Source organism: Oncorhynchus masou, chromosome 5 (assembly GCF_036934945.1).
Source record: "Oncorhynchus masou masou isolate Uvic2021 chromosome 5, UVic_Omas_1.1, whole genome shotgun sequence".
NCBI classification, from domain to species: Eukaryota; Metazoa; Chordata; class Actinopteri; order Salmoniformes; family Salmonidae; genus Oncorhynchus; species Oncorhynchus masou.
Genome location: NC_088216.1, coordinates 36411895 through 36438917, shown reverse-complemented (window position 1 = coordinate 36438917; position 27023 = coordinate 36411895). Strand labels below are relative to the sequence as shown.

General features: G+C 40.2%; 1 protein-coding gene and 1 long non-coding RNA gene across 5 annotated transcripts; one reads left to right on the top strand and one right to left on the bottom strand.

The window, feature by feature from the left end:
* Nucleotides 1–4160: 4160 nt before the first annotated feature.
* Nucleotides 4161–20694, bottom strand: osgn1 (oxidative stress induced growth inhibitor 1). Of its 3 annotated transcripts, none has more exons than XM_064965461.1 (6): nucleotides 20422–20694; nucleotides 17621–17697; nucleotides 14503–14639; nucleotides 13870–14061; nucleotides 10084–10175; nucleotides 4161–8216 (listed from the first exon to the last, which is right to left on the bottom strand). In XM_064965461.1, exons 2-6 carry the CDS (start codon nucleotides 17676–17678, stop codon nucleotides 7157–7159), a joined length of 1539 nt encoding a protein of 512 aa, XP_064821533.1. In that variant the 5' UTR covers nucleotides 17679–17697; nucleotides 20422–20694; the 3' UTR covers nucleotides 4161–7156. The 3 variants fall into 3 exon arrangements, with proteins under 3 accessions (XP_064821533.1, XP_064821535.1, XP_064821534.1); XM_064965463.1 differs by lacking the exon at nucleotides 20422–20694 and adding an exon at nucleotides 18634–20378; XM_064965462.1 differs by lacking the exon at nucleotides 20422–20694 and having other exon boundaries at nucleotides 17621–18060.
* LOC135539534 (uncharacterized) lies at nucleotides 18113–26604 on the top strand. Of its 2 annotated transcripts, none has more exons than XR_010455639.1 (3): nucleotides 18113–18318; nucleotides 24008–24137; nucleotides 24814–26604. It is a non-coding gene; the product is annotated as an uncharacterized LOC135539534 (long non-coding RNA). The 2 variants fall into 2 exon arrangements; XR_010455638.1 differs by having other exon boundaries at nucleotides 24808–26604.
* Nucleotides 26605–27023: the final 419 nt, after the last annotated feature.

Below are 27023 nucleotides of genomic sequence, written 5' to 3'. Positions count from 1 at the left end.
AGTGGCTGACTTGCAGTCTGCAGGGGAGTGGCAGACTCCCCTTCTGGTCAGGACTTCACACATTTGGGACTCAATCTTGATACCAGAGGGCACCAACTTGAAATGGCATGGCGGGAAGTGGGCTCAGGCATTCCCATTGGCGTGGCAACCTAGAGCAGCACTGGTGGGAGCAGCCTGAGGATGGATGGCAGGCTGAGATCAGCCCCAAGTAGGTGTGGGGGTTAAGGCAGGGGCCCCAGCAAAGGCAGCTTCTCTAGTAGGCAGGGACCTGATCTTTTCTGGGACAGACAGACATGACAGAAACCGCATCCCCCTGAGGCAAAAAGAGCTCCCCAAACCTGCAGTACAACTTGCATGTTTAGCAGAAGTACAAAGACATGAAGGTATATGCTGTTAACATACTATGAGGGTTGTTGATTTGGCAGAGGGGATTCAGGTGAGTGGGGTGGGCTTGTGGCTAATGAAGATTGGATGCAAGTTGGCATGGTCACGGCTCTATGTCTATTTATGGAGTTCCTTACTAATAGGCTGAGTTCCAAAATGGGTGTTTGGGACCATATATGGAGATCCTGCTCCAGGGCTGCGTTACAATATGAATGCCGGTGCCCACGTATGGAGTTCCTGCTCCGGGCCACATCCCAATATGAAAAGGCTGTGCCCATATAAGGAGTTCCTGATCTGGCTGCTTTCCAATACTGACAACAAGGCCAAACATGGAAGTTCCTGCTGTGGATTAGATGTGCTTTCGTCCCAAAACTGAGTAATAATCGACACATAATAACTCTGATGGCTATAGAGGGTGTAACACTTCAATATTTTAATGTCAGATGGCTTGGATTTGACAGGTGCTGGAATACATTAGTGGGACTTGGAGAAAACCACAATAATTTCAGACATGGCACAATCACACAATCTTTGCATTTTCGCATGATCATTTGCAGATTTGATTTATTTTAGTCTGTAAAAAACACGCAGAGGTGCATCAGGTCAAGTCTTTGGTTGGTAAGACTCAACCAGAGATCGAACCCCCACCCTTCCAATTTCAGGGTGGACACTACCACAGGGCAACTGATTTGCTGCTGCTGTTATATTGACTGTAATAGTAGCGGTAGTAGTAGTGTAGAATGCCCAAAGCCACTACTATAGTAGGAGGAAAGGAAGCTGGGAAAATAGGAAAGGAAACTAGGGATCAAAAGGGAGTAAGGAAAGGAAGCTGGGAAAGGAGGAAATTGATATAGGAAAGGAAGCTAGGGAAGGAAAGTAGGAAAGGAAGCTAGGAATGTGCTGAGCATTCAGCATTCAAAGGTGCTGAGCATTCAGCAGTTCAAAGCAATGATTAAGTAGGCTACTAGGTAGGGGCAGCACTTACTTTGAATTGCCCTAGCCAGACTATACCAACAACAACACTTATTGAAAGACAGAAATATACTTAGGCTACTCTTGGAGAGATTGTCTTCCCAGGCTATAGAAGAGCAGGGGGCTCTGTAAATACTCAAAGAAGGCAGATAATCAAAGAGTGATCCCTCAAATCTGCTGTCTCATAGCAACTGTAAAAAACAACAACAACAATAACCACAACAAATTCAGATGCAATTCATGGGCAGCATATGAATTGACCCTAGTGGTTGTCTGAGGGAAATGTGTGAGTATTTGATGCGTTGCCTTCCTGAATCACTGGGAAACATTAGCATTGTGTTGAATAAAGATGAACTGAACTGCACTACCCAGAAACGTTAAAGATGCACTCTCAAGCTTTTGTATAATTTCAGTCAGTAGTTTTGAAAGTGGTGCTCACGAGCCCAACATTTTCCTTGTTTCTTGTGTACTAGATCATCAAATTGTGTACAACTTCATCCATTTCGTATATGTTTTGTCCTGCAAAAAAAGTATATAGTACCAGTCAAAAGTTTGGACAACTACTCATGGGTTTTTATTTATTTTTACTATTTTCTACATTGTAGAATATTAGGGAAGACATCAAAACTATGAAATAACACATATGGAATCATGTAGTAACCAAGAAAGTATATATATTTTATATTTGAGATTCTTCAAAGTATCCACCCTTTGCCTTGACAGCTTTGCACACTATTGGCATTCTCTCAACCAGCTTGAGGTAGTCACCTGGAATGCATTTCAATTGACAGGTGTGCGTTATTAAAAGTTAATTTGTGTAATTTCTTTCCTTCTTAATGCATTTGAGACAATCACTTGTGTTGTGCCAAGGTTGGGGTGGTATACAGAAGATAGCCCTATTTGATAAAAGACCAAGTCCCTATTATGGCAAGAACAGCTCAAATAAGCAAAGAGAAACGACCGTCCATCTTTACTTCAAGACATGAAGGTCAGTCAAAGCGGAAAACTTAAAACTTAAAGAATGTTTCTTCAAGTGCAGTGGCAAAAACCATCAAACGCTATGATGAAATTGGCTCATGAGGACTGCCACAGGAAAGGAAGACCCAGAGTTACCTCTGCTGCAGAGGATAAGTTCACTGGAGTTACCAGCCTAAGAAATTGCAGCCCAAATAAATGCTTCAGAGTTCAAGTAACAGACACATCTCAACATCAACTGTTCAGAGGAGACTGCATAAATCAGGCCTTCATGGTCGAATTTCTGCAAAGAAAGCACTACTACTAAAGGACACCAATAAGAAGACGAGACTTGCTTGGGCCAAGAAACACGAGCAATGAACATTAGACTGGTGGAAATCTGTCCTTTGGTCTGATGAGTCCAAATTTGAGATTTTTGGTTCCAACCACTGATCTCCATGTGTGGTTCCCACCGTGAAGCATGGAGGATGCGGTGTGATGGTGCTTAAATGGTGACACTGATTTATTTAGAATTCAAAGTACACTTAACCAGCATGGCTACCACAGCATTCTGCAGCGATACACCATCCCATCTGGTTTGCCCTTAGTGGGACGATCATTTGTTTTTCAACAGGACAATGACCCAAAACACACCTCCAGGCTGTGTAAGGAATGAGTAGGTGTGTCCAAACATTTAACTGGTATTGTATATATACATTTTGTCTGATGCAATTTGTATGATAGGTTAACAATCCACTTCATTGTGCTTAAGATTGTTTTGGTTAAGATCCTGTAGTGCATCCTTTAAAGGTAGACTCAGCGAAATTAAGTTGCAACAGGCAGCACCGCAGATGGAGATGACTGAGATGCACGACTTTGATTCACGTTGGTAGCCAGGGAACCAAAACAGTGGAAAAGTTGTGTTGCACTTCAACGTTCTTAGTTGTTGCAGAAATCTACCCACTATACCGTTTACTTTCTGCAACTATGTCATATTGCAGAGTCTACCTTCAACAGCTGAGTTTCTGAGGTATGAAAAGGAAAAGCCTCTAAGAAGTTCACATTATAATACATAAGCATCATCAGTAGGACTGCATTCCACATGGTATGCAAACCTGTTGCTAACTGAATGGCAAAGTATAAGTGGAATCCTTGGGACATCCCCCCCATTGAAGTAGACATTTAAAAAGGTTGTGGTAAAATAGAATATGGACTTCCCATGAACCCAGATAGGGTTAGTGCAAACTGAATGGTTAGAATTGCCTGCCATCTGGTGGATCAAGTGAGGGAAAAGACATTTCTTACACGGAGTGTAATGTGAAGTGCAAAATACAAAGCTAGTCTTGCCCAAGCTGTCCATTCTCACTACACACATGATAGGACATGGAAATAAGTCAATACTTTGTGCTCTTATCCTCAATGTATGTATGCATTGTCGTACTCAATGAATGAGGCAACTTTATGTATTTAATATCTGCCCAATAAAAATGCATTAATTCATTCAGTGCTAGTGGCATAGTAACCAGGGGAAAAACAGTTTGTTGAAAATAGTATATTTAATACAAAGGATCCATAGAAAATCCTGCATTTGTAGTGCATGTATATCAACATGGAAAACACTCAAGTGAAATCATGATAGCCACCTATCAAACTTTTTGAATGGACATTTTCCCAAAAATAAACAACCAATGATCCACAACTCTCAGAATTTGGTTACAGTGGTGAAGAACAATTTATAGCAAATGTGAACAAAAACAATATTAGATTCTCTGAAAATATTGCATCGGGTCTCTTTTCTATTGATAGGTCAGGGTTCTGCGGATTTCAAAATGATTGTCTGAGACCATGAATGAATGAAGAAAAAAGTGTATTTTACATTTATTTTTAAGAAGTACTTAACATTGTGTAACGGTTTAAAATTTAAGATCGGGACAAACATCTGGCATGGAAAAGACCAGTGGGTCATTGGTCTTACTGCCTTGTGTATAGCAAGTGCTAAGGAGCCATATGAAACCAACTATGTTGTATTTTTTCATGACACTCATAGAGCTGCCTTTAAAGAGACTGTCAATAGTGCGCTGCTTTGAATGTATTTGTAACTAGTTTCTCAACTAGATTCAATTAGACACGTTTAAACTGTTTCTGGTTGACATATGAATATTGTCTCTTAAAAGGATGTCTTAATACATGGCCCCACAACTTTACAAGAGCATTATAGGCATTCAATACACTTTTTGTACACCTGTGGAATAATATAATATTTGATGTGGCCACCTAGTGGTTGTATGATAAGTTTATACATTTCCAGTTTGGTAATGGCAATGTGTCTTAAGGCACTGGCTCGAGATCAAATGCTGCTGGGGCAGTAACAGAAGCTCAGAGTACGCAATTGGCCAAGGCACCATCTGGACAAACATGTACAAGAGAAAACCGATAGCACAAAATGACAATTCTCTTTGGATGATAAAAATAAGTGTGTTTCCCTGAAGCTTAATAGCTGACAGTACACAGTCTCCACCACCCAGACCCATATCAGTGAGAAAGTAACAACATTTAGTCGTCAGTCTGTATGTGAACAAATTAAGAGCAGTGTCTAGGTTGTCAAGATAATTAAAATACAACATTGGCTACAAAGCTATTAGGAAAGTCACCCCAGATTGGTGAGAATGCATATGGGCCTTAAACATAGATTTCCTAATTAGCCTAGTCTCAAATTGAGCATGATCATGGTGATAAACTGACACTGTAATTCTTAATTCAAACATATTACCTTTAAGTGTTTACTGCAAATAAATCAAGAGAATAGCCCCTTGAACGTATCTTCTGATTAAAAAAATTGAATAAAAACAGATACATAAGGTCTAACAGATTGAAAAACTCCCAGGAATGAAACAACAAAACTCAAGCTTGCCAAGCGGAGTTTTATCTTGTTTGTGAAAGATGCTAATATAGACACAGTTGCTGACATAGGGATCATTATCGTACAAAGATACTTCATTTTTCATTGGATTTTGAAGAAAGGCAAACATACAGGTCCGTAAAAATTTAATTGATACGATACCATTCTCATTTCAGAGAATCCATCAAACGTCATGGCATGGTAAATGTAATGTGTTTCTACACTTTCAAAATGGATTTGCAATGGAAAACCAATGCAACAAAAGAGCTAATCTCAAAGATTTAGCTGAGAAGTTACGTTGGCGTTTGAGTTTTCAAACACTAACAAGAGGGGTATACAACAAAGCAACCTATAGCTACACAGGGTTTTCCCATTTCAGCTCAGGCTTCATCCGTACTACGACGGTGGATATTGCTGTTCCGCCTGCCGCGAACTCTAGCAGGCTTATAACTGCATGTCGCTTGTGGCTAGTTGAACCATGCACTCTTCATTGAGACAATGCAAAAACATCAATCCATGGGCAAGTCAGTGCCATTTTAATTTGTGCCAAAAAGTTAAGTAAATTCAACAGGCTGTTGTGTGAAATAGACTTGTGTGCCATCTTTATTTTATTACTTTGCTGTGGATATCAATGCACTTGCACCTTTATTCCACACTCCCACCAATGAAATAATTTTATTAAGTCAAAAAAGGTTTTACTGTGCATGAAGTTTCAAATGCATTTGTCATTACTTAATGTGTAATGTGATAGGTATTTTAAAATGACTATTTTTAACAAAAATAATTGATGAATAAATATTTAAAATCAGTCATCTTCCTCAAATTAAGTGGATGATGACGCAATCTTGGGGAGAGTGAGGGAATCTGACTTTATTGGTCCTAAAGACACTTAATTCAGGATAAATGTAGTTAGACCCGAGTTAACCTGCCCTGGAGCAGGTTAGTTCTGAAGGATTCGTGGCCATAGAACATTTACCTGGCTAAAAGGTGAGCCACTTTCATGGTACCGGTTATCCCAAGTTGAACTCAGAGTTACCTTGCTAACTCAAACTACATATGTAGTATAGGGCTAGCATACTTGATGAGGAACCAAATAGCGCCCCACAGTGGAGGTGTCATAATACCCATAAAATCTAGTGGTCAAACAAGGAAATGGCTCCAACTGTTTTTCCACCATACATTTTTCCCATTGGGGATTTTAGAAACACTTAAAATAAGTGCTGTGTTTCGTGTAGGCTTACCCTGGCATGACGCTTGGATAACCATGTAAATCTCTCTAGGACAAGGTGACTTTTATCAATATATTAGGTCCTATTTACTGATTTGAAAATGCTAATTCACATCAAAGCAGACATCATGCAAAACTACAAATCTCTGACACCTTTGCTAAGAGGTATTGTGTCAATTTAGAATTACACACGTCAGATCACAGAATTGTCCATTAAAATACATTTTGCCAATTTCTTACTTACTACATTTAGCTAACATAGTTCATACAGATATTCTTACCTTAGCCTCGAGTCAGCAGTCTCATCCAGATAATAATGGAATTTATAGTTCATCCCCTATGGGAAAAATGGTGTAAAAACTATTGGAACCATTCGCCTGTTTGACCGCCTGTTTGACCGCTATGTTCTATTGGTATTATGACTCATACTGTGGTACTCTATACTCATTGGATTCTACCCTTGCACCATATGATTAGCTACACATCAACCCGGCCTAATATCCTGCCCTGGTAAAAATATTAAATTAATCTCTCAGCGGAGCCAGAGAGAGTGGCAATGTCCTTTGAGGAATATTGGGACTGGTGCAGGTCGTATTGTCACAGATTGCACTTCAGTCTTTTAGCCTGAGCTGACCAGCCCACATAATAATAATAAGAATAATAATAATACAGGCCTTAGGAGCAGTTTACTCCTTTCGCAACCCTTAATCTCTAGGAGTCTAGGACACACGCAGGGTGGTGAGATTCTCCTCCTTGGCCTCCTTGCCCCTCTGCTTCTTGGCGAGGTCGCTAGCGATGGCTAAAGCTCCCCCCTTGAGGAAGCGGACAAAGTTCTCCCCAACTAGAGGCCCCATGGCGTACAGCGCCCCCTCTGACACCGACTCGTACGTGTATGGGTCAACTTCCAGGGGGTTCCGCCGGCACGTGATTGGCTCCTGGGGGTTGAGGCCGAGGGGCCGTCCGTTCTCAGGGAGGAAGGACAGGTTGGGGTGGGCGCCAATCAGCACCAGGGCCATGGAGACCTGCAGCACGGTGCGACATCCGTCCTCCCCCTCCAGCACGCACTTCCTGTCAGGCTTGAAGGCCACCACCCGGTGTTTGGGCAGGCTGACGTAGCCTGGGTAGGAGCCAGTGGACATGGAGGCGGTGTTGTTTTCCTGTTGGTCCACCAGGGTGCCCGTTCCCCCAGAGCTGGGGATGTCTTGGCCATGCTGCTGCTGCTGTGTCATCATCTGGTGCACCTTGTGGTACTCAGGGTAGAGGAGCTTGGGAAGCTGGTTGAAGATGAGGCCTGGGTCGGTGACAGAGCGCCGGAAGGCGTGGTACACAGGCGTGTTGAGGTGGTGAGCTGCCAGGACAGCGTCGGCCGCTGTCAGCCCGGCTCCCACCACCAGTACCGGGTCTGAGGTGTGGTCCAGCTGGCCTCTGGAGATTGCTGCCTCCAGCTCCCAGAAGCTGTGGCACACGAAGGGGAGACCCTCACCTTCCACACCCAGACGGGCCGGGATGTCATGGGTGCCCGTGGCCAGAACCACGTAGTCTGCGCATACTATAAAGGGGACCTCTGACAGACTTCCTTCCCCCAGCTCGTCAGCCTCCCTCTTCTGGGTCCCCTGGACTTTCCAAAAGGAACGGCTGCTGGCCCCCTCGCAGTTCACCCTCTGTATGGAGGTGACGGTGGTGCCGCAGGCGAAGCTGTCCTCCAGGCCCATCTGGTTGACATAGTGCTGGTAGTAGGAGGCAATCTCAGCGGGGGTGGCCCTGTCATTACGGACGTTCCTGAAACAAAGATTTAAGTATGAGGGTCAGTCACCAGTGTTTAAAATACACACAAAAAAAGGTTCTTGGGGACAAAACCTGAATGAAAACAAAAACACAGCCTCACTCACCAGCCACTTGTCTTTGACACAAAACCACATTTGTTTTTCCTCTATTTTCACTAAACCTAAGGCATTAATACTGGTAGCTAATCCTAGTTCCAAAGCGGCTCAACACAGAAAAAAATACATACAAACAAGAATATTACCCTTAAGTGAACACTCCGATTCAGTAACAGTGATAAGGTCAATCTGAAATGGCTGATTCGACTGTGGCCACTTAAAGGAAATATTCACACCAAAAACTGTATTTAGTTATTTTTTATTAGTCCACTGTTACTCTGAACAAAAATATAAAACGCAACATGTAAAGTGTTGGTCCCATGTTTCATGAGCTAAAATAAAAGATCCCAGACATTTTTCAAATGGACAAAAAGCTAATTTCTCTCAAATTTTGTGCAGAAATTTGTTCACATCCCTGTTAGTGAGCATTTCTCCTTCACTAAAATAATCCATCCATCTGACAGGTGTGGCATATCAAGAAGCTGATAAACATCATGATCATTACTTAGGTTCACCTTGTGCTGGGGACAATAAAAGGTCACTCTAAAATGTGCAGTTGTGTCACAGATGTCTTAAGTTGAGGGAGCGTGCAATTGGAATGCTGACTGGAGGAATGTCCACCGGAGGCGTTGACAGATAATTGAATGTTCATTTCTATCATAAGATGCCTTCAACTTCGTTTTAGAAAATTTGGCAGTTCGTCCAACTGGCCTCACAACTGCAGACCATGTGTAACCATGCCAGCCCAGGACCTCCACATCCGGTTTCTTCACACTGCGGGATCGTCTGAGACCAGCCATCCGGATAACTGATGAAACTGTGGATTTGCATAACCTAAGAATTTTTGCACAAACTGTCAGTAACTCAGGAAAGCTCATCTGGGTGCTCAATGTCCTCACCAGGGTCTTGACCTGACTGCAGTTCTGCGCCGTAACCGACTTCAGTGGGCAAATGCTCACCTTCAATGGCCACTGGCACGCTGGAGTTGAGTGCCCTTCACGGATGAATCCCGGTTTGAACTGTACCAGGCAGATGGCAGACAGCGTGTATGGCGTTGTGTGGACGAGTGGTTTGCTGTTGTGAACAGAGTGCTCCATGGTGGCGGTGCAGTTATGATATGGGCAGGCATAAGCTACGGACAACGAACAAAACTGCATTCTATTGATGGCAATTTAAATGCACAGAGATACCGTGACAAGATCCTGAGGCCCATTGTTGTGCTATTCATCCGCTGCCATCAACTCATGTTTCAGCATGAGCACGGCCCCATGGCAACAGGATCAGTACAGGATTCCTTCGCACAGCCATTGAAGAAGAGCGGGACAACATTTCACAGGCTACAATCAACAGCCTGATCAACTCTATGGAAAGGAGATGGCACGCTGTACGAGGCTGACTGGTTCTGATCCACGCCCCTACCTCAAGGTATCTGTGACCAACAGATATATCTGTATCCGTCATGTGAAATTCATAGATTAGGGGCACATTCATTAATTTCAATTAAATTATTTCCTTATTTGAATTGTAACACTTTGAAATGGTTTGATTTTTGTTCAGTGTAATACAGTCCCAAAATATTTTGCATGTCAGGATTCAAGATATTGGACTTAAAAAAAAGGAAAGTGTCACTTGCCGCAAAACACATCATCACCATGATGTGGCAAGTGAATCTTTGCTTCTGTGGATGAATGAAAAAAATACCAAAAGAAAAGTTAATTTTGTCAATTTTTTCCTTAATGGTGCTGTAGCTTTTCAGGAGGACCCACCTGCGCTTTTCTCTCATCCACTCCTTAAGCTTCAGGCCGGGCAGTTCCATCCAGTTAGCCAGGCTGAGAGTGAGCATGGAGCCTTCCATCGCCTAAGGAGACAAACACACAAAACACCAGCACCATTAACCACGAGGCTGAAAGCCACATATGCAAACCTTTGTGTCCCAAATGGCATCCTATTTCCTATAAATGGTGTTACTTTTGGCCAGGGCCCAAAGTGTTCTGGTCAATGGTCATCAGATGCATATTTCACCCACCTTTTTCCCAGAAAGCAATGGTCTGCCATTGTCCCTTGCTGTTTTGCATGCCAATGTATTTGCAGGTATGCAAACTACAGGTGGTTTTACGAGCTACCTGCCATTAGTTAGCCATGACATATAAACAACATTTTTCCCTAAGTATACTATGTAAGGAGTTTACCAAGAGATTGACTATGAACTATCCATCTCAAACAAAAAAACGATTACACAAAATAGTAAAGCTGTCAATCAAAATCAGTGGAGTTCATGTCAAGAACATGGAAGTGCTGTTCTTGGAGAGAGTGTCAAGGGTAGATGTCGACCGATTATAATTTTTCAACGCCGATACCGATTATTGGAGGACCAAAAAAGATGATATCAATTAAAATCGGCCGATTTTTTATTTATTTATTTGTAATAATGACAATTACAACAATACTGAATCAACACTTATTTTAACTTAATATAATACATCAATAAAATCAATTTAGCCACATGTAAATAATGAAACATGTTCAATTTGGTTTAAATAAGGCAAAAACAAAGTGTTGGAGAAGAAAGTAAAAGTGCAATATGTGCTATGTGAGAAAGCTAACGTTTAAGTTCCTTGCTCAGAACATGAGAACAAATGAATGCTGGTGGTTCCTTTTAACATGAGTCTTCAATATTCCCAGGTAAGAAGTTTTAGGTTGTAGTTATTATAGGAATTATAGGACTATTTCTCTCTATACCATTTGTATTTCATTAACCTTTGACTATTAGATGTTCTTATAGGCACTTTAGTATTGCCAGTGTAACAGTATAGCTTCCGTCCCTCTCCTCGCTCCTCTCTGGGCTCGAACCAGCAACACAAACAACAACAGCCACACTCGAAGCAGCGTTAACCATGCAGAGCAAGGGAAACAACCACCCCAAGGCTCAGAGCGAGTGACGTTTGAAACGCTATTACCGCGCGCTAACTAGCTAGCCATTTCACTTTGGTTACACCAGCCTCATCTCGGGAGTTGATAGGCTTGAAGTCATAAACAGCATAATGTTTGACGCACAACGAAGAGCTGCTGGCAAAACGCTCGAAAGTGCTGTTTGAATTAATGTTTACGCGCCTGCTTCTGCCTACCACCGCTCAGTCAGATACTTGTGTGCTTAGTCAGATTATATGGAACGCAGGAAACGCTAGATAATATCATCAACCATGTGTAGTTAACTAGTGATTATGATTGATCTTTTTTTTATAAGATAAGTTTAATGTTAGCTGGCAACTTACCTTGGCTTACTGCATTCGTGTAACAGGCAGTCTCTTTGTGGAGTGCAACGAGAGAGAAGCAGGTCGTTATTGCGTTGGACTAGTTAACTGTAAGGTTGCAAGATTGTCAGCTCGGGGTATCCAAGGTAAAAATCTGTCGTTCTGCCCCTGAACGAGGCAGTTAACCTGTTGAAACTCTAGGGGCGCAATTTCATTTTTGGATGAAAAACGTTCCCGTTTTAAACAAGATATTTTGTCACAAAAAGATGCTCGACTATGCATATAATTGATAGCTTACGAAAGAAAACACTCTGACGTGTCCAGAACTGCAAAGATATTTTCTGTGCGTGCCCTAGAACGTGAGATCAGGCAAAACCAAGATGAGACGGCATCCAGGAAATGAGCAGGATTTTTGAGGCTCCGTTTTCCATTGTCTCCTTATATGGCTGTGAATGCGAGAGGAGTAAGTCTGCCCTTTCTGTCGTTTCCCCAAGGTGTCTGCAGCATTGTGACGTATTTGTAGGCATATCATTGGAAGATTGACCATAAGAGACCACATTTACCAGGTGTCCGCCCGGTGTCCTGCGCCGAAATTGGTGCGCAAAAGTCAGCTGCAAGTATTTTTCCATGGAATTTAGAGAAGAATACAGGCTTCCACGAACGATATATCAATGAAGAGATATGTGAAAAAACACCTTGAGGATTGATTCCAAACAACGTTTGCCATGTTTCGGTCGATATTATGGAGTTAATTCGGAAAAAGTTTGACGTTGTAGGTGACTGAATTTTCGGTTAGTTTCGGTAGCCAAATGTGATGTACAAAACGGAGCGATTTCTCCTACACACAGACACTTTCAGGAAAAACTGCGCATTTGGTATGTAACTGAGAGTCTCCTCATTGAAAACATCCGAAGCTCTTCAAAGGTAAATGATTTTTTTTTATTTGGTTATCTGGTTTTTGTGAAAATGTTGCGTGCTAAATGCTACTCAAAATGCTAAGCTAGCTTAGCATACTCTTACACAAATTAGTGAATTGCTATGGTTCAAAAGCATATTTTGAAAATCTGAGATGACAGTGTTGTTAAGAAAAGGCTAAGCTTGAGAGCAGGCGCATTATTTTCATTTTATTTGCGATTTTCAGAAAACGTTAACGTTGCGTTATGCTAATGAGCCTGAGGCTTTAGTCACGATCCCGGATCCGGGATGGGGAGATTCAAGAGGTTAACCCACCGTTCCTAGGCCGTCATTGAAAATAACAATCTGTTCTTAACTGACTTGCCTAGTTAAATAAAAAAAGGCATAAAAAAAAAATTAAAAACGGCAAATCGGCGCCCAAAAATACCGCTTTCCGATTGTTATGAAAACTTGAAATTGGCCCTAATTAAATTGGCCATTCCGATTAAATCGGTCGACCTCTAGTCAAGGGCAGAAGCGAGAATTGCCACCCACCTGACACACCCACTCAACCAGGAGTACCGCCGATACAGAGTCCACCGTAACAACAAATCATTAATCTCTACCAGTATAAATCAATTGAATAAATACAGTAACTGCACCCCCCCAGAACTTACAAACTGAGTTGCAAACTATATCCATCTGTAAACCGTGTTGTCAGCTGTATTATTTATGCACTTGTGGTGATGCTTATTCCATTTCTGTTAGTCACATGTCTGTGGAACTTGTTCAGTTCATGTATCAGTTGTTGAGTCTTGTTATGTTCATACAAATATTTACACGTGTTAAGTTTGCTGAAAATAAACGCAGTTGACAGTGAGAGGACGTTTCTTTTTTTGCTGAGTTTATGTTTGCGCGCTGGTTTATGTATGCATGCAACTGTCCGTAGGACCTTTTTTGGTTCTATTGTTCTTATTTTAAATGTGTGTAGTTCAGTCCTTTTGCTGTTCTTGTCTATTGATGATGTTCTGTATTATGTTTTGTATAGACCCCAGGAAGAGTAGCTTCTGCTTCAGCAACAGCTAATGGGGATCCTAATAAAATACCAAATACCTAAGGCCTTCAGATATTTAGACAGACTTCAGAGATTTAAGGCTGTGACAAACCAATTCTGAATGTTAGCAAAGAATGTGTTTATGACCCATTTTTTTTTACCCAATTGCAAATCACCACCTGGCCCCTTCCAAAAAGAACCTTGTGTGTATCTGAAAATGATTAGATTGTTGTGAGCAACATCACAAGGACAAGTTGGAATTCTTGGAATAACCAATCCTTTTTAGATCTGCACAAAGTAGGGACCAGGGGCTCAACATTGTATTGGGCAATTATTATGGACTGGGCACTTACATGCCAGGCTCCTCCTGGAGGTCCTTTGCCAAGCACCAGGTGTGGGGTGGCCCGCTCCGGTTCGTAGCGCCAAAGCAGGGGTGAGGCATGATCCAGCCCAAAGTCACTGTCGGGCAGGAGCAGGGAGTCAAACAGCACAGCCACGGGGTTGGAGGAGCGGCCCTCTAGTCCCTCACACAGGTACTCCAGGTCCTGCACACAGAAACAAACACGTAAACAACTTAGTACAAAGACTGTGGTATGTAGCCCTACCTACCTATTATATAAATAGTTTTCGGGTCTAGCTCATTGAAAGAAAAATGCCCCCCATTATAAAGGACACGAATAAAGCTTTTTACTAAGCTTGTAACATGGACACAACTTTATTTACAAAACCTCCTGTAGCCTACATACAGATCTTACTTAGGGCCACAGAAATGTTTCTACTGAGCATACATACAGGTAGTAATAGTTGCATAACTACCAACAAACAATAAATCTTAATGGTAAACACAAACAGACAGCATTTTACAGAACATTTTAACTAGCACCTACAACCACCCCGGGCAACTGTAAACCAACACCCACCACGCTAGGTGTAAAATGCGAGTTGTCACAGAGACATTGTGAAGACAGACGAGGTGTCATTCTTACCAGCTCCAACAATGACAAATGAGACTGTTGATCCAGCTTGCCTTGCAGTAGGGGGTTAGGGTGAGTGCCCTCTGGAGACAGGTAGGGGGTGTAACCTGACAACAGATATGACAGGCAGATGCCCGAGGGGCCATTACCTAGCAGAGAAAGGGAAAGAGGTGCAAGTTCAGACAAGTTGAATAAATTTAACCACTACAGTTTTTGTTTATGTAGGCTAGGCTACTAGGCTACCTGGGACGGCAGGTAGCCTAGTGGTTGGAGCGTTGGACTTGTAACCAAAAGGTTGCAAGATCAAATCCCCGAGCTGACAAGGTAAAAATCTGTCGTTCTGTCCCTGAACAAGGCAGTTAACCCACTGTTCCTAGGCCGTCATTGAAAATAAGAATTTGTTTTGCCTAGCTAAATAAAGGTAAAAAATATATAATAATGTAGTGCCTTAATATTATGTAAGACAATATATTAACATTAATTGGGGGCTGATACAGACTTTGGCTGTCATTAAATTTTGTCAGCCGGTTATTGCCAGGGAAAAGACTGCTGGTCTCACGATAATAGACAGTCAATTAACATAAACACGTTTAGTATCTCCAGGGATTCACATATACAAGCCACTGATGCACGCCTTTGGAACATCTACATTTAAGATTGTCGAAATCAATTTAATATCCATCACAATAAATCCATTATTTATTTTAAGCAAAAAAAGTTTGCCCTCTGTTCCTTGCCTCAGGCTGCACAGGCTATTCTAACATCAAGTGATTATATTTTCCCCATCAGACTATTTTCAATTATGTCTTTACTAATAGGTCAAATTAGTTTTGGTTAAGAACGGCCCATTATAAAATGGCCAGGGGAAAAAAGGTGTCATCCATATTTACTCAAATAGTGAATGGAGGTTCCTGCTGGTTCAATTTTCAAATCAGCCTGTGTAGGCTACTCTGGTTATTTCACTCCATGAATCAACCACTGTTTGAAGACCATGCAGCCTCTCGCTGCACGACAGGTGATATTCCACCCAACTCTGTGTGCTATGGGCCCTCCAACCCTGTTCCTGCAGCTAGCCAGTGCTTAAATTGGGAAAACAAGTGAAAGTTGTTTGGGAGCATCAACAGTAACATGTTTTCACAACTAAAAATATTGCATTAAACTGTTGACAGCCCCTCTCTGCACAATCAAGAAAGGAATGAAGGAGAGAGGGGAGGAGATGAGATTGGTGGTGAGATTCTGTAACTATAAGGTAATGTGTCAGTCTATAAATGATGAACATGTTTTTATGCCCTATTACGAGGCTATTCAAAATCAAATACAAATTGTAGACTAACTCTGTTAGACAACCTAAACAATCAATGAACAAACAGTATCACCGAGGCGTTCTCGCCCAGACTAATGAATAGAAAGTTTGGCACGTTGCATAAGGTAACCAGTCCATCCGGTATGCATATTAACAGTCCACACTCAAAAGATGATTACAATAATTTGTTTAATTTTGGAGTATAGGCTATACGTATTATTTACCAAAGACACGTTAAATATTTGTATGTATTTATCAGTTATGTATTGTACAACATTTTATAACAGCACAATCATTATTTCAATTGTTTTTTTTCCTTTTTTGGGCTCATTTATAGGCCTACGTATTCTCTCTCATATGCATATGGATGTTTTGAATTATTCACCTTAGAAAGCACTGTCCATTTTGTTATGTTAGGCTTTGAAACCTGTTGTTGAACTTCTTTCTTCAAATTGATCTATCACAGTGAGATGAGTTTTAAAAGCATGATACTGTTTTGATGATTAGTGTTTTATGCGACTTTTGATTGCATTTGCATTGATGTCAGTGTGGTTAGGGACAACAGGTCCATGAGTACCAGGCCATTAGCGACCTGATGGTCATTAGTGAGTTGGGTACTACCAAGCATGTCTGGAGTGCATAAGAGATTACCGTGATGTCAAATTTTATTGCAGTAATGGCTCGTGACTGCTGGTGTGGTGGTAATATGTTCACCGCAAAAGCCCTACATACAGAATGTTTGAGGGCTCATCAGGAATGTAAAAATCTGATCGGAGAATCAACCATGAATAGCAGTCAAAAAAGTATTTATATAAAAATATACTTGGCTTTTAAGAATGCCTCGCTTAAGAATAGGCTAAAAAAGTTGAGTCATTTGAGATAGGTGTTCTTCTTATAGGGGGAACACACAAGGGCCTTCATTCTAAGAAACTAGGTTCTTATGGGGTCGTTCCATCTCAAAAAGCACAAGGAAGGGGATTGACACCCACCATCTCAGACTGTTCCGACATTGTTTGTTGTAAGAAATATAACATTAGCATTCCTGCAACATTGTGTTGAAATATAATCTTGTCTCTGACATATTAAGGTAATTGACTGCAAACAAATTGACAATTTTAATTTACATGATTCATATCAGTTTCAATACATATAGCACTTAACATTTCTTTGGATTCTTACGCATAGTTAGAAAGAAACGTTTGGATGTTAAGCCACACACCTCATACCCAACAATGAGTATACAGTATCAGTTATCTATGAATAGTATGGAGCTGTATTGTTTTTCAACCTATGCAATATATTCTCAGTGAATTTAATGGTGTCCACCCTCACTGTTCATAGAAAAGATCAAATTGAAGTTGTTAGGTTTATGTCCCATCCTACATACTGAAAATACCATGTTCTGCAATAAATTATTTTAATTTCTCAGATATCCAATGATCCTTTAACAAAAATAATGTTGTAGAAATGATAATCATAATGGTTTCTAACTACAGAAACAATTTCAGAACAATCTGAGATGCTGGGTGTCATATCTTGGAACGACCCGATAGCCTTGTGAGTCTACTAGGATCTAGGGCACTTGACATTTTGGTGACAATGCATCCTTTCACCCACCGTATGCAATTTGGAAATTGCCTCAGAAGAGAAACACTGTTGTGCAAAGTGTTACTTCCTTCCCTATAATACCGGTAGCAGTTTCATAGTCTAGTCCCTGAGAAGATCTTTGACCAAATTCCCTACTGTGTGTAGAAATAACTTGTAACCAAAACTGGTTTTATAGTCAAGTCTTTCAGAGCTGAATGTGTACAGTAACCCCAGTCTTACCGATGACAACAACTGGCAGAATCTCTCTGGGAAGGATATCTTTATTTTGCAGGTCCATGGCTACTGTATGCTTTTATCTGCAAGGAGAGAAAAAGAAGGAACGTTAACCATTAGCCTTTAAATTCCTGCTCTGGTCTTCTACTTCAGTACATTTCCACAGTTCCACCAATGACACATCCCTGTCCGACACCATTGCCAAGCTGGTTGCCATAACTGCACATAAAAAGAAACAAAACACTTCCGTCTGGGCGAGACCAGCCTCCGTGTCCTCAAGTCAAGGTGAACGTGTACAGATAAGATAAGTTAAATGTGGAACGGAAACTGCAGCTAAAACACAACTCAAATAGTTGAGGGAGAACACTTAAAATGGCTGGGAAGGGTCCAATAGTGATCTAATTTAGCCAGGAAGGGGGCGAGGACAGCTTTAAGCATGTAAGGGGAGAAGTAGTACAGTAGTGAAGTGAGTAATGGGGGGGGGGGGGGGAAGCCAGGTCATACCAGAAAGCTCTGGGACCCCTACTGGATCTTTGCAGAGGCTTACAGCAAGCAGCGTGGTTATACAACTCACTTTGCATGTAAGCGTGACTCGGCAGAAAGTTTAAAGCGATAGCGCAGCAAGCGCCGGACTCACAATGCAAAGGAAACTATGTGGACTGCCTAAGATTTGACTGTTACAAGCTGTACCTTTTCTTGTGAAAGTCAGTGCAATATTACTTAAATACTTTAACCCATATTATTTATAGGCTTGCTTATATATATTGTGGTCTGACAAAATATGTTTTTAACAAGGACATCTTGACCTATATCTTGGGTAGGCTAATATCTCACTTTAATCCTATATATATGTATATATATGATTAAAGTGAGATATTAGCCTACCCAAGATATAGGTTAAGATGTCCTTGTTAAAAACATATTTAGTCAGACCACAACATAAATATTGACATTTCAAATGTTTTTTTCTTGTATTCATCCCAAAGAATTACATTGTGCCCAGTTGTCACATTACTTACTGTCGTCTCTGTCTGCCTGCCTTTCTGTACATGTGTCAGTCTGTACTTGTCCGTGAATGACATGTCAGTGATCAAAGCGTGCATACATTTGCAGTTGTTACAGCTACATATTTTGTCTAGGTAGATCATGCTGGGGGCGAAGGCTTACTTGTCTGAAATGGGACAACTAATAGCTCAAACTGCACCTCTCCTGTAAATGTTTCAACTAAAGAGTCTTTTCATGGTTAAATAAAAAATTCACTTGGCAGACGATTGTCTATAAAATATTGTTCAAGAAAGCAGTCATTACCAAACAAGTCAACTTTACAGTAAACTTTTTCTCAGCCCACAGCCTTTTTTCTACGCCTAGTATGATAGGCCTGGGGTAGCCCAAAGGCCGGCAGATGCCGATGTTGGGTCATTTCATCTTAACGTCTAAAGGTACTGTACGAAGCCCGCTATACACTCGTATCCCCCATGGACCGGTTCGAAACATAAAATATTCAGGCTGGAAAGGCAACGTTTTCCTCCTTAACTCTATTTTAATGGAGAGAAGGCGAAAAAAAAGGTGAAATATGCATTCTTTATGAAACACCATTTTCCACCACCATCCTAGTGGCTAATGCTAGTTTTGGATGTTGTGTATCATGTACAGCCAATCAGGTTGCAGTAGCCTGTTTACCCTTTGTCTGAATGCTGTACTCAATGTCAGAAATTAGCATTAGCCACCATAGCATGGCAGTGGAAAATTGTGTTTCATAAAGAAGGTAACAAACTGTTTAAACTAGAGAAAATGTGATAATTGAAAAAACCTTGGGAGTTTGCTTAATTTACTATCATCCTAAATTAAGATAGATATGGCAAAATAATTCTAAATTCATGATTATTATGCTACTTTCCATAATGTGGACAATATGTGTTACTACATTACACATGCAGAAGTTTTGGACTACATACAATTGAGGGGAATTACACTTTTTTTTTTTTTTACCTCAGACTGGTGATGTTAGTTTAAAAGTTCATAGTCATGATGACAAGATCAATTGCTTAAAACATATATTTGTTTTTTTCCCAGTTGATTTCATCATACACGCTCATTGGTTTTGTACTGTTGATTTCGTCTTAGAACACATCTAGGAACGGGTTTGCCTTGCATAAACAGAGTTCCTTTGGACGGTAAAATGAAACGACTCAATCCCGCCACCTGCCGGTCTTTGTTTCACTGTACCAATGATGTAATCCTGCCAGAGCACCACATGAGGTTATGATATAACTGCGAACGACTCAATGCGCTATGGTTATAAAAAATGTGCCAAGTTAAACATAAATTTAATACATGTCAATATTCGCCATGCTAGCTGAAAATGCTTGTCAAATTAGCTCGCTAGGTTCGAATGAATCATGGGTCCTATATTATAGCCAATAATTTCCGTCCATGCTCTACGCGAGACGTGCACAGTACCCGCAACCAAGCCCGATTGTAGTCTCGTAGTGGATCATCTGACTGCAGCCGACGCAGCCTTCTAACTGGACTGTAGCCTAATTGTCGATAGATTAAAGTTACACACACAACCTGAATCTAACGCAAAACGTCTAGACTGATAGCCTTGTTTAAATGATTTAGATTTCTACTTCAATGCTGGGTTCCTGTCTACGGTTTCCATCGGCAACCGGCACATTGAAACCACGTCAAATTCGCTATTTACCAACAGACACATTAACAAGCCGAGAAGACGTCGGAGAAAAGTTAAATGGGCCCAATAAGGAGAACGAAAATGTTGAAATATTGACTATAATGTTTCCACTTACCGATAGCTATGAAGACAAGGCTACCGCTGATATCCCTTAAACGTTGCTAGTTATCAAACGCCTACCCTTGTTGAAAACCTTCGATTCCTTCCCCAGGCAGGTTCAACTGACTGCAATCTCTAAAGATATGCCTCAAATTCTCGTTATGTGACTCTTTCACCGTCATGTGTAAAATGCTGCAATGTTACGGTAACCCGCGATGGAGGAAGAGCATGAACTAATTTTATAATTCCTATTTGCGTTGTGTTCACCATCCACTCATGGTTACCTTCTTCTTCGTCTTTAGGATTGGGTTGGTGGATCGCATCCAACTTTAAATTGAATACACCGCCACCTACTGTACTGTAGTGTGAGACAAGTCACGGCCTACCTACATTAAATTATCTTAATTATTCCGGTTCCTAAATAATAATAATAATTCCACCAATTAACCCTACACCTATATCACTATTTCATAAAAGAAATGTAAATCACCACCCCATTAACTATTTTGCATTCAAATATTGTATACCCAGGTACTTCTCTTCAACTGCCACCGATACTCATTAAAAACCCACTCCCCCATTCCACTAATTTGACCCTATCTGCTCCTGCACCATGTCAACATACTGGGATGACGGGGCACCATCCCTCAACACACCCTGTAGTTCTTCTGAATTCAAATCTCGTATACCCAAATACTTCTATGCAGCTTCCACCACAGCATATATTTTCTGCGAGTTTACATTCCATTTCTGCAGTACAGTTGATAACCATTGCTACGAAGCCAACCTTACTCAAGCATAAATCACTCATTGTCCTATCCCTCTGTGCTGGTAAAAATCTACTCACTGGGATCCTCTCAGGGTCCCTCACCCTTGACCCATCATCCTCTACTTTTTTCACTGCCTCAACATACAACACTTCCTGCACAACTCTGACTCTGGCCACGCCTCTCTCGTCGTGGTCATCTGAAGATAATGCTTGAAATTTCTATAGGCTTCCTCCTTAATGATGCAATCCGCACTATCTGGGATCCTTGGGACGTCCCTACCCCATTGAAATTTACATCTTGAATGCTAGGGGTTAGGGTTTAGGGTATGGACGTCCCAAGGATTACAGATAGCACTGAACATCATGCAAGCAACTGGGCAAGTTTGTTTTGAATGGTCTGGTGCCGAGGGTGGATGATTTCCCTCAAGGACAAATGGAATGGTCTCAAATGGAGAACGGTGTGATTTCTACCCACAATTCGGGGCCCGCAATTCGCATGCCTTCCTGCATGCGTTCACACACTTGCAGAGGCCACTTGCCGCGTTCACATCCTCGTTAGAACTAGAAAACTCAGAAATTTCCGACTTGCTGACTTGTTGAACGCGGCACGTGTTTAACTACAACCAGTTAGCATGTCGGAAATGTTTGAGTTTACTAGTTCAGTCTAGCACGTGAATGCCTCAACTCTCACCATTGATGGTAGCTGAACCCATGGCTGTGTTCGAGAGCATCAAAACCAGGATGAGTCATGGGTAAATTGTGACTGACTGATCTACAAATAATATTGAGTAGTTTTTAGGATGCAAGGTGATTTGTAGATCAGTCAGTTTCGACTTGCCTTTAAACTCAACTGCAATGTCGAACGAGCCCTGTGTGTCTTGTGTACTTTGTTTGTTTGCGAGTGTTTCTTGTTATAATCATTCCAAATACTTTTATATAGTCAACAAGTTTCTAAAAACGCTTTTGTTTCTGTAATTGTAATGTTTGCGTGTTTACGTTTAAATGTCGTTTATGGTGTGTCTATGACTGAAACATTGTTTCCCCTGCTGCTTTCTTATTTGAACCAGGTCTCTCTTTAAAAATATATTTTATCTCAATGAGCCTAACCTGGATAAATAAAGGATAAAAAAATAACATAAATGTAGGCATTCTTGCACATGCAGGAACCCCTCTTTTTACTTCTATTGGTAGATTTTTAAGCTAGGTCTCCGGTACACAGGCAGGAGCACTCCAGCACAGTAGGTGGCGGTAATGCACCAATAACACAGGTGGGAGGCGAGGGCCGCGATCTAGGACACTGGTAGACACGACTAGACAGTGTCCTATGGGGGGTGATAAGAGACATATATAAGCCAAGGCAACCATACCACCGTGTGGCTGTTGCCTAGCATTGCACGTCTGACTGACATGACATGATACAAACACCTTACTAACGTCTGCGTGACGCCTGTGTCGCGTGTTAATGAAAGTCATAATGTGCATAGTTTATAATAATTAATAAAATCTCAACCATATATGTTAGAAACGTACAATTTTTCCCGTGCAAGCAGACATTCCGACGTAGCCACCTTCCCAGTCATTGCGCTGACTGAATTCTGAGTTTTTGATTGTAAAATAATCTATTTGTATGTTTTGCCTGGAAAGTTATGGTCGCTAGTGTTTGTATAAGATATAAACTGAACGTTTTAATAGCTTGTCTGGTTCAAATTGATAGAAGGGATAAATTGAACGTTTTCAATAGATTGTTTAGGTTAAATTGATAGACCAATTCAACTTAAAATAATAACGAAGCGAATTCTGATGCAAGACGATGTCTCTTCACTAAATTATCTTCTGGAATAATGTATTGAGAATTGAGTCGTATTTAAATTACTGTATCAATAGAGAAGACAGTGAACTAAGTTAAAAACAATCTGAATGATAGCGGAGAGAGAATGGCGATAGAAAGTGATTACCGAAATGTTTTTCATTCTTATAGATTGACTGACGCGTGTTATAATTTTGGCGCTGCGTGTGTTATTTTTAAAGAAATAGGATACATTTCATAAGTGTGAAGAGCAAAGAGAAGAGGAAGTTATAAAGTTGGGGTTTTCATCTTACGATAGAGGTAAGGAAAAACGTTGAAATGAGAGGGGTTATATTTTTGCCCACTGGAAGAGGAAGAAAGAGAGATCTGAAAGTTGTGAGTGAGTAAGACATTGGGAGAATAGATTCTGATGGTTATTGATTCTTGGTTTGATTGTTTAAGTAACACCAGTTAATTTGAGCAGGAAAGTTCATGTAGTCTAACATTATAGTATGTTTCCATTATGTGGAACATTGTCAGGTCATTAAAGGTGATTGCTGGATTAAGTAGTATGAGAGACTGTTGGCAGAAGACTAAACTAATATGTTAAGTGGGGGAGTATCATAGATTTTAATTATAGTATTGTTACCGCAACAGTCAAAATAATTTCATATGTTTTGGGGGATGAAAGCTTTGTGGATATGAGTGTGAAAAAATAATACGTTTGTTTTGATTTTTATGCTGATGAGACAGCGCCAACTTTTGAAAGATTTTAGATTTGTAAAAAAAATAAATCAGGATTGGTTTTTACTAAATTTATATCAACAGGTTGAAATTATTAGATTGCTGATTAAAGGTTTTTTTAGGAGTTGATTTAACTTAATTAAACATTATATCATACATATACATTGATGGTGATTAAAACTTATGATTAATGATTTGAGATACAGTGGAATTATCATTAGGGGTGGTTTATAGTTCACGTTTGAGTTTCTGAATCGATGTAGTGTAAATGAATACTAACTAAGTGTTTTGTGTTTTCTCTAGGAAAATGGATATTTCACTGTCTCTCTCTGGAATGTTTCCAGGGACTATACTCTTGGGGAGAGTGAGTGAAATTGAGACCATAAACTATCACATTGGAGGGGGCCTGGAAGTTTTTTGTTTTAGTGCAAAGGTATTAAAGGGGCACTCACCACATGGGATTTTAATGAGTTTTTATTTTCTGACTTTTCATTACACACACAAATTCTTTTGATAAAGGAATGTTCTGGGAACATGGAAATACAAAAATGTTGGAACTAGTTGATTATTGTTTGCAAATTGTTTAATACAGTGAAAAACACTGCTTTGAAAGGTTTTGTATGACCTATGACCTTCTGATGACTTTCTGTTGTGGCTTGATCGCCCGCATTGAAAAGCCATTTGGATAATGAATTTATGGTCATTTGTAATACTGCTTTCAAAATAATTTGTGTAATTGGTAAATATGTTTCTTAGCCATATTTGTAATTTGGACCACTGTGATGGGCATTGCTTTTAACTAAGGTTATGCTGCTTTAAGTCTATTTTCCTATGACCATAGGGGTTAAATCATTTTTCTTTGTGGAGTTTTTTTTTCAATTTAGTGATTTTAATTTGATTAGGTTAGTTGAAATTTTGTTTTACAATTTTTTTAGTTTTGTTTTACATTATTCTCATACGGAGAGATGTGTGTAAAACATGGGGGAGGATTCTGTTTTTTGAGGGTTTGAATTGAAGTTATACAACTTTAGTGATATGTGAAGGGGTGTATTGTATTGTTGAGTTTATTGTATATGTTGTGTTTGTTTTGTCCTATTCCCGAGGTATAGGTCTAACGTCTTGATCCTTGGCTCTACGATGGAGTTGACAGTGAGATGGGGAGTATAAACCAATTTGAAAGAATAGTTTCAATAGAATATTTTGATATTCTCTGTGAAATATGTTTAGATATGTGTATTAAGAATAATTGATAAAAGTAATCATTTATCATGTAGTTAATGAACTGAGCTAAACTGTTGTTCTGATCTGTTCTTTCGAGGTTATCATGAAAAGTGACATCAGACGGTATCTTAATACATGGAAGAGATAATTGGACCGAATGGTGTGTGTACCTCAAAACCCCCTCTAACTGGCTGAAGAAGAGTGACAAAGGCGCTGAAGGAGGCTTTCCAAACCACTTCTACCGAGAGAAAAGAACCAAGCCAGAAATTGGTGTACAGTATCAGATCTAAGCTTTCAACTGCTTTTCTTTCATGAGTCCACTTGGAGTGATCATGGAGAGAGATCTGTTCTAACATTTTCTTATGATGCTGGTATATTGGTTGACGACTGGACATGAGTGGTAAAGATGAGACATTGAAATTGGGACATTATCATGGGCCGTCCACTTTGAACTGTAAAGCTATCTGAAGAAAAATGAAAGAGACGCCAGACGATGCAGTGCCTGGGGGGGTTGGTCAACTGTGCCATTAAATTGTTTATACTTTTTTCAGGTTGATTGAAGAGGTCTACACCATGTAAATTGTGGCAATTTAGATTAAGAATGCAGATACTGATACTGATCTGTATTATAATCATGATTAAAAAAGTTAATAGTAGAATTATGGGATAATTATACTGTATGTAAGTAAATCTGCTAATATTGATGTGTATTAAATTGAGGTTTTTACTTTGAGTGATAAGACAAATTTGAATCACGGAGGAATGCTATTCTAAATATTGGTTGGATAAATAGTTGGGTTGTTACTTATGATTTGGAATATGAATGATTTCATTGCCCTATTCCCTATTCCTGAGTATATTTCTGAGCATGAGGACTTAGAGGAATGTCTGTCCTATATGTTGTGAGGAGGCCTGTGTTTAGACACTGGTTCTCATGTAACTTAAAGAGCATTTATATGTTATGTTTTTATTTTCCTCAAATAGATTATTCTGTGTTATTAAACATGTGCAAATTTGTCTTGTAGAATAAAGGTTGTAAACATAGTTTCAGAAGGGAGAAAGCTTACATATAAACTAAGGTATTTGACATTGAGGGGATTTGAATTTTTATATTGAGTATGTAATTAATAATCTGATTCTTTAGAAGGGACAATGTCCCTTGAGAGTGGAATGTTGGGGAATAATCAGAATTAGTTGGTAACATAGGAAAGATGTTTTATATTCATCATATGTTTGTAAGTTACTTCTCATCAGAATGTTGTTTTTGTATAATACTGTGGTGGGGTTGCAGTATCTGTTCTGTCAAGACTAAGTTGCTTGGCCCGGAGAGAGTTCAAGCGTGTATCTCTTGGCTCCACAATGTCTGTGTGCCAGCCAGTGTGTCTCTGTGATCTTGTCAAGATAGGATGGATTTGATATATGCCTGTTGATATGGAGGATTGGTTTATGGTTCTGAGTTTGAGAAAGGAGACAAAGCTGAACAATGAATTATGCCGATGCTGTCTTATCCTGTGTGTGTCTTTGCTATAAAGGATCTCAGTTGAGATGTGGAAGGGACTCTCAGAGAATTCATTGATAGACACTGAATTGATCTGAGAGTCACAGGGTTGTGATAGAGCTCATATAATTAAAGATGGACTTTGATAACTAACTCTGACTTGTGTGTGGTTTGCTCTCATGAGTTGGTAAATAGAGGAAATTTCCACGACAGAATATAGACAGCAGTGACCATTCATAAAGTGAGAGACAGTAGAGACAGTATTTGAGAGCTAGGAGGCAACACAGAAATACATTTTATTTACAAGTGGCAGAAGCGATTTTCGGGCGTCTACCCCAGATAGTTTCCTAAGAGATAATGAGGCCTACTGTGTTAAGGCAAATTTGTTTTATTTGAAAATAATTACTAAACACATGAACAAAGGAAAAATACCCAATTGGCTGCTTTTTACAGAAGGGAGGATATCAAAAACTTCACACTTATTATTCCTGGCATGAATTTACGCTTCAGCCTTAATTATGATAACGTTACCGTCCAAACATATACACTTCAACCTTTACGAATAACACACAAAGACATGAAAACTTAGCTAACACAGAT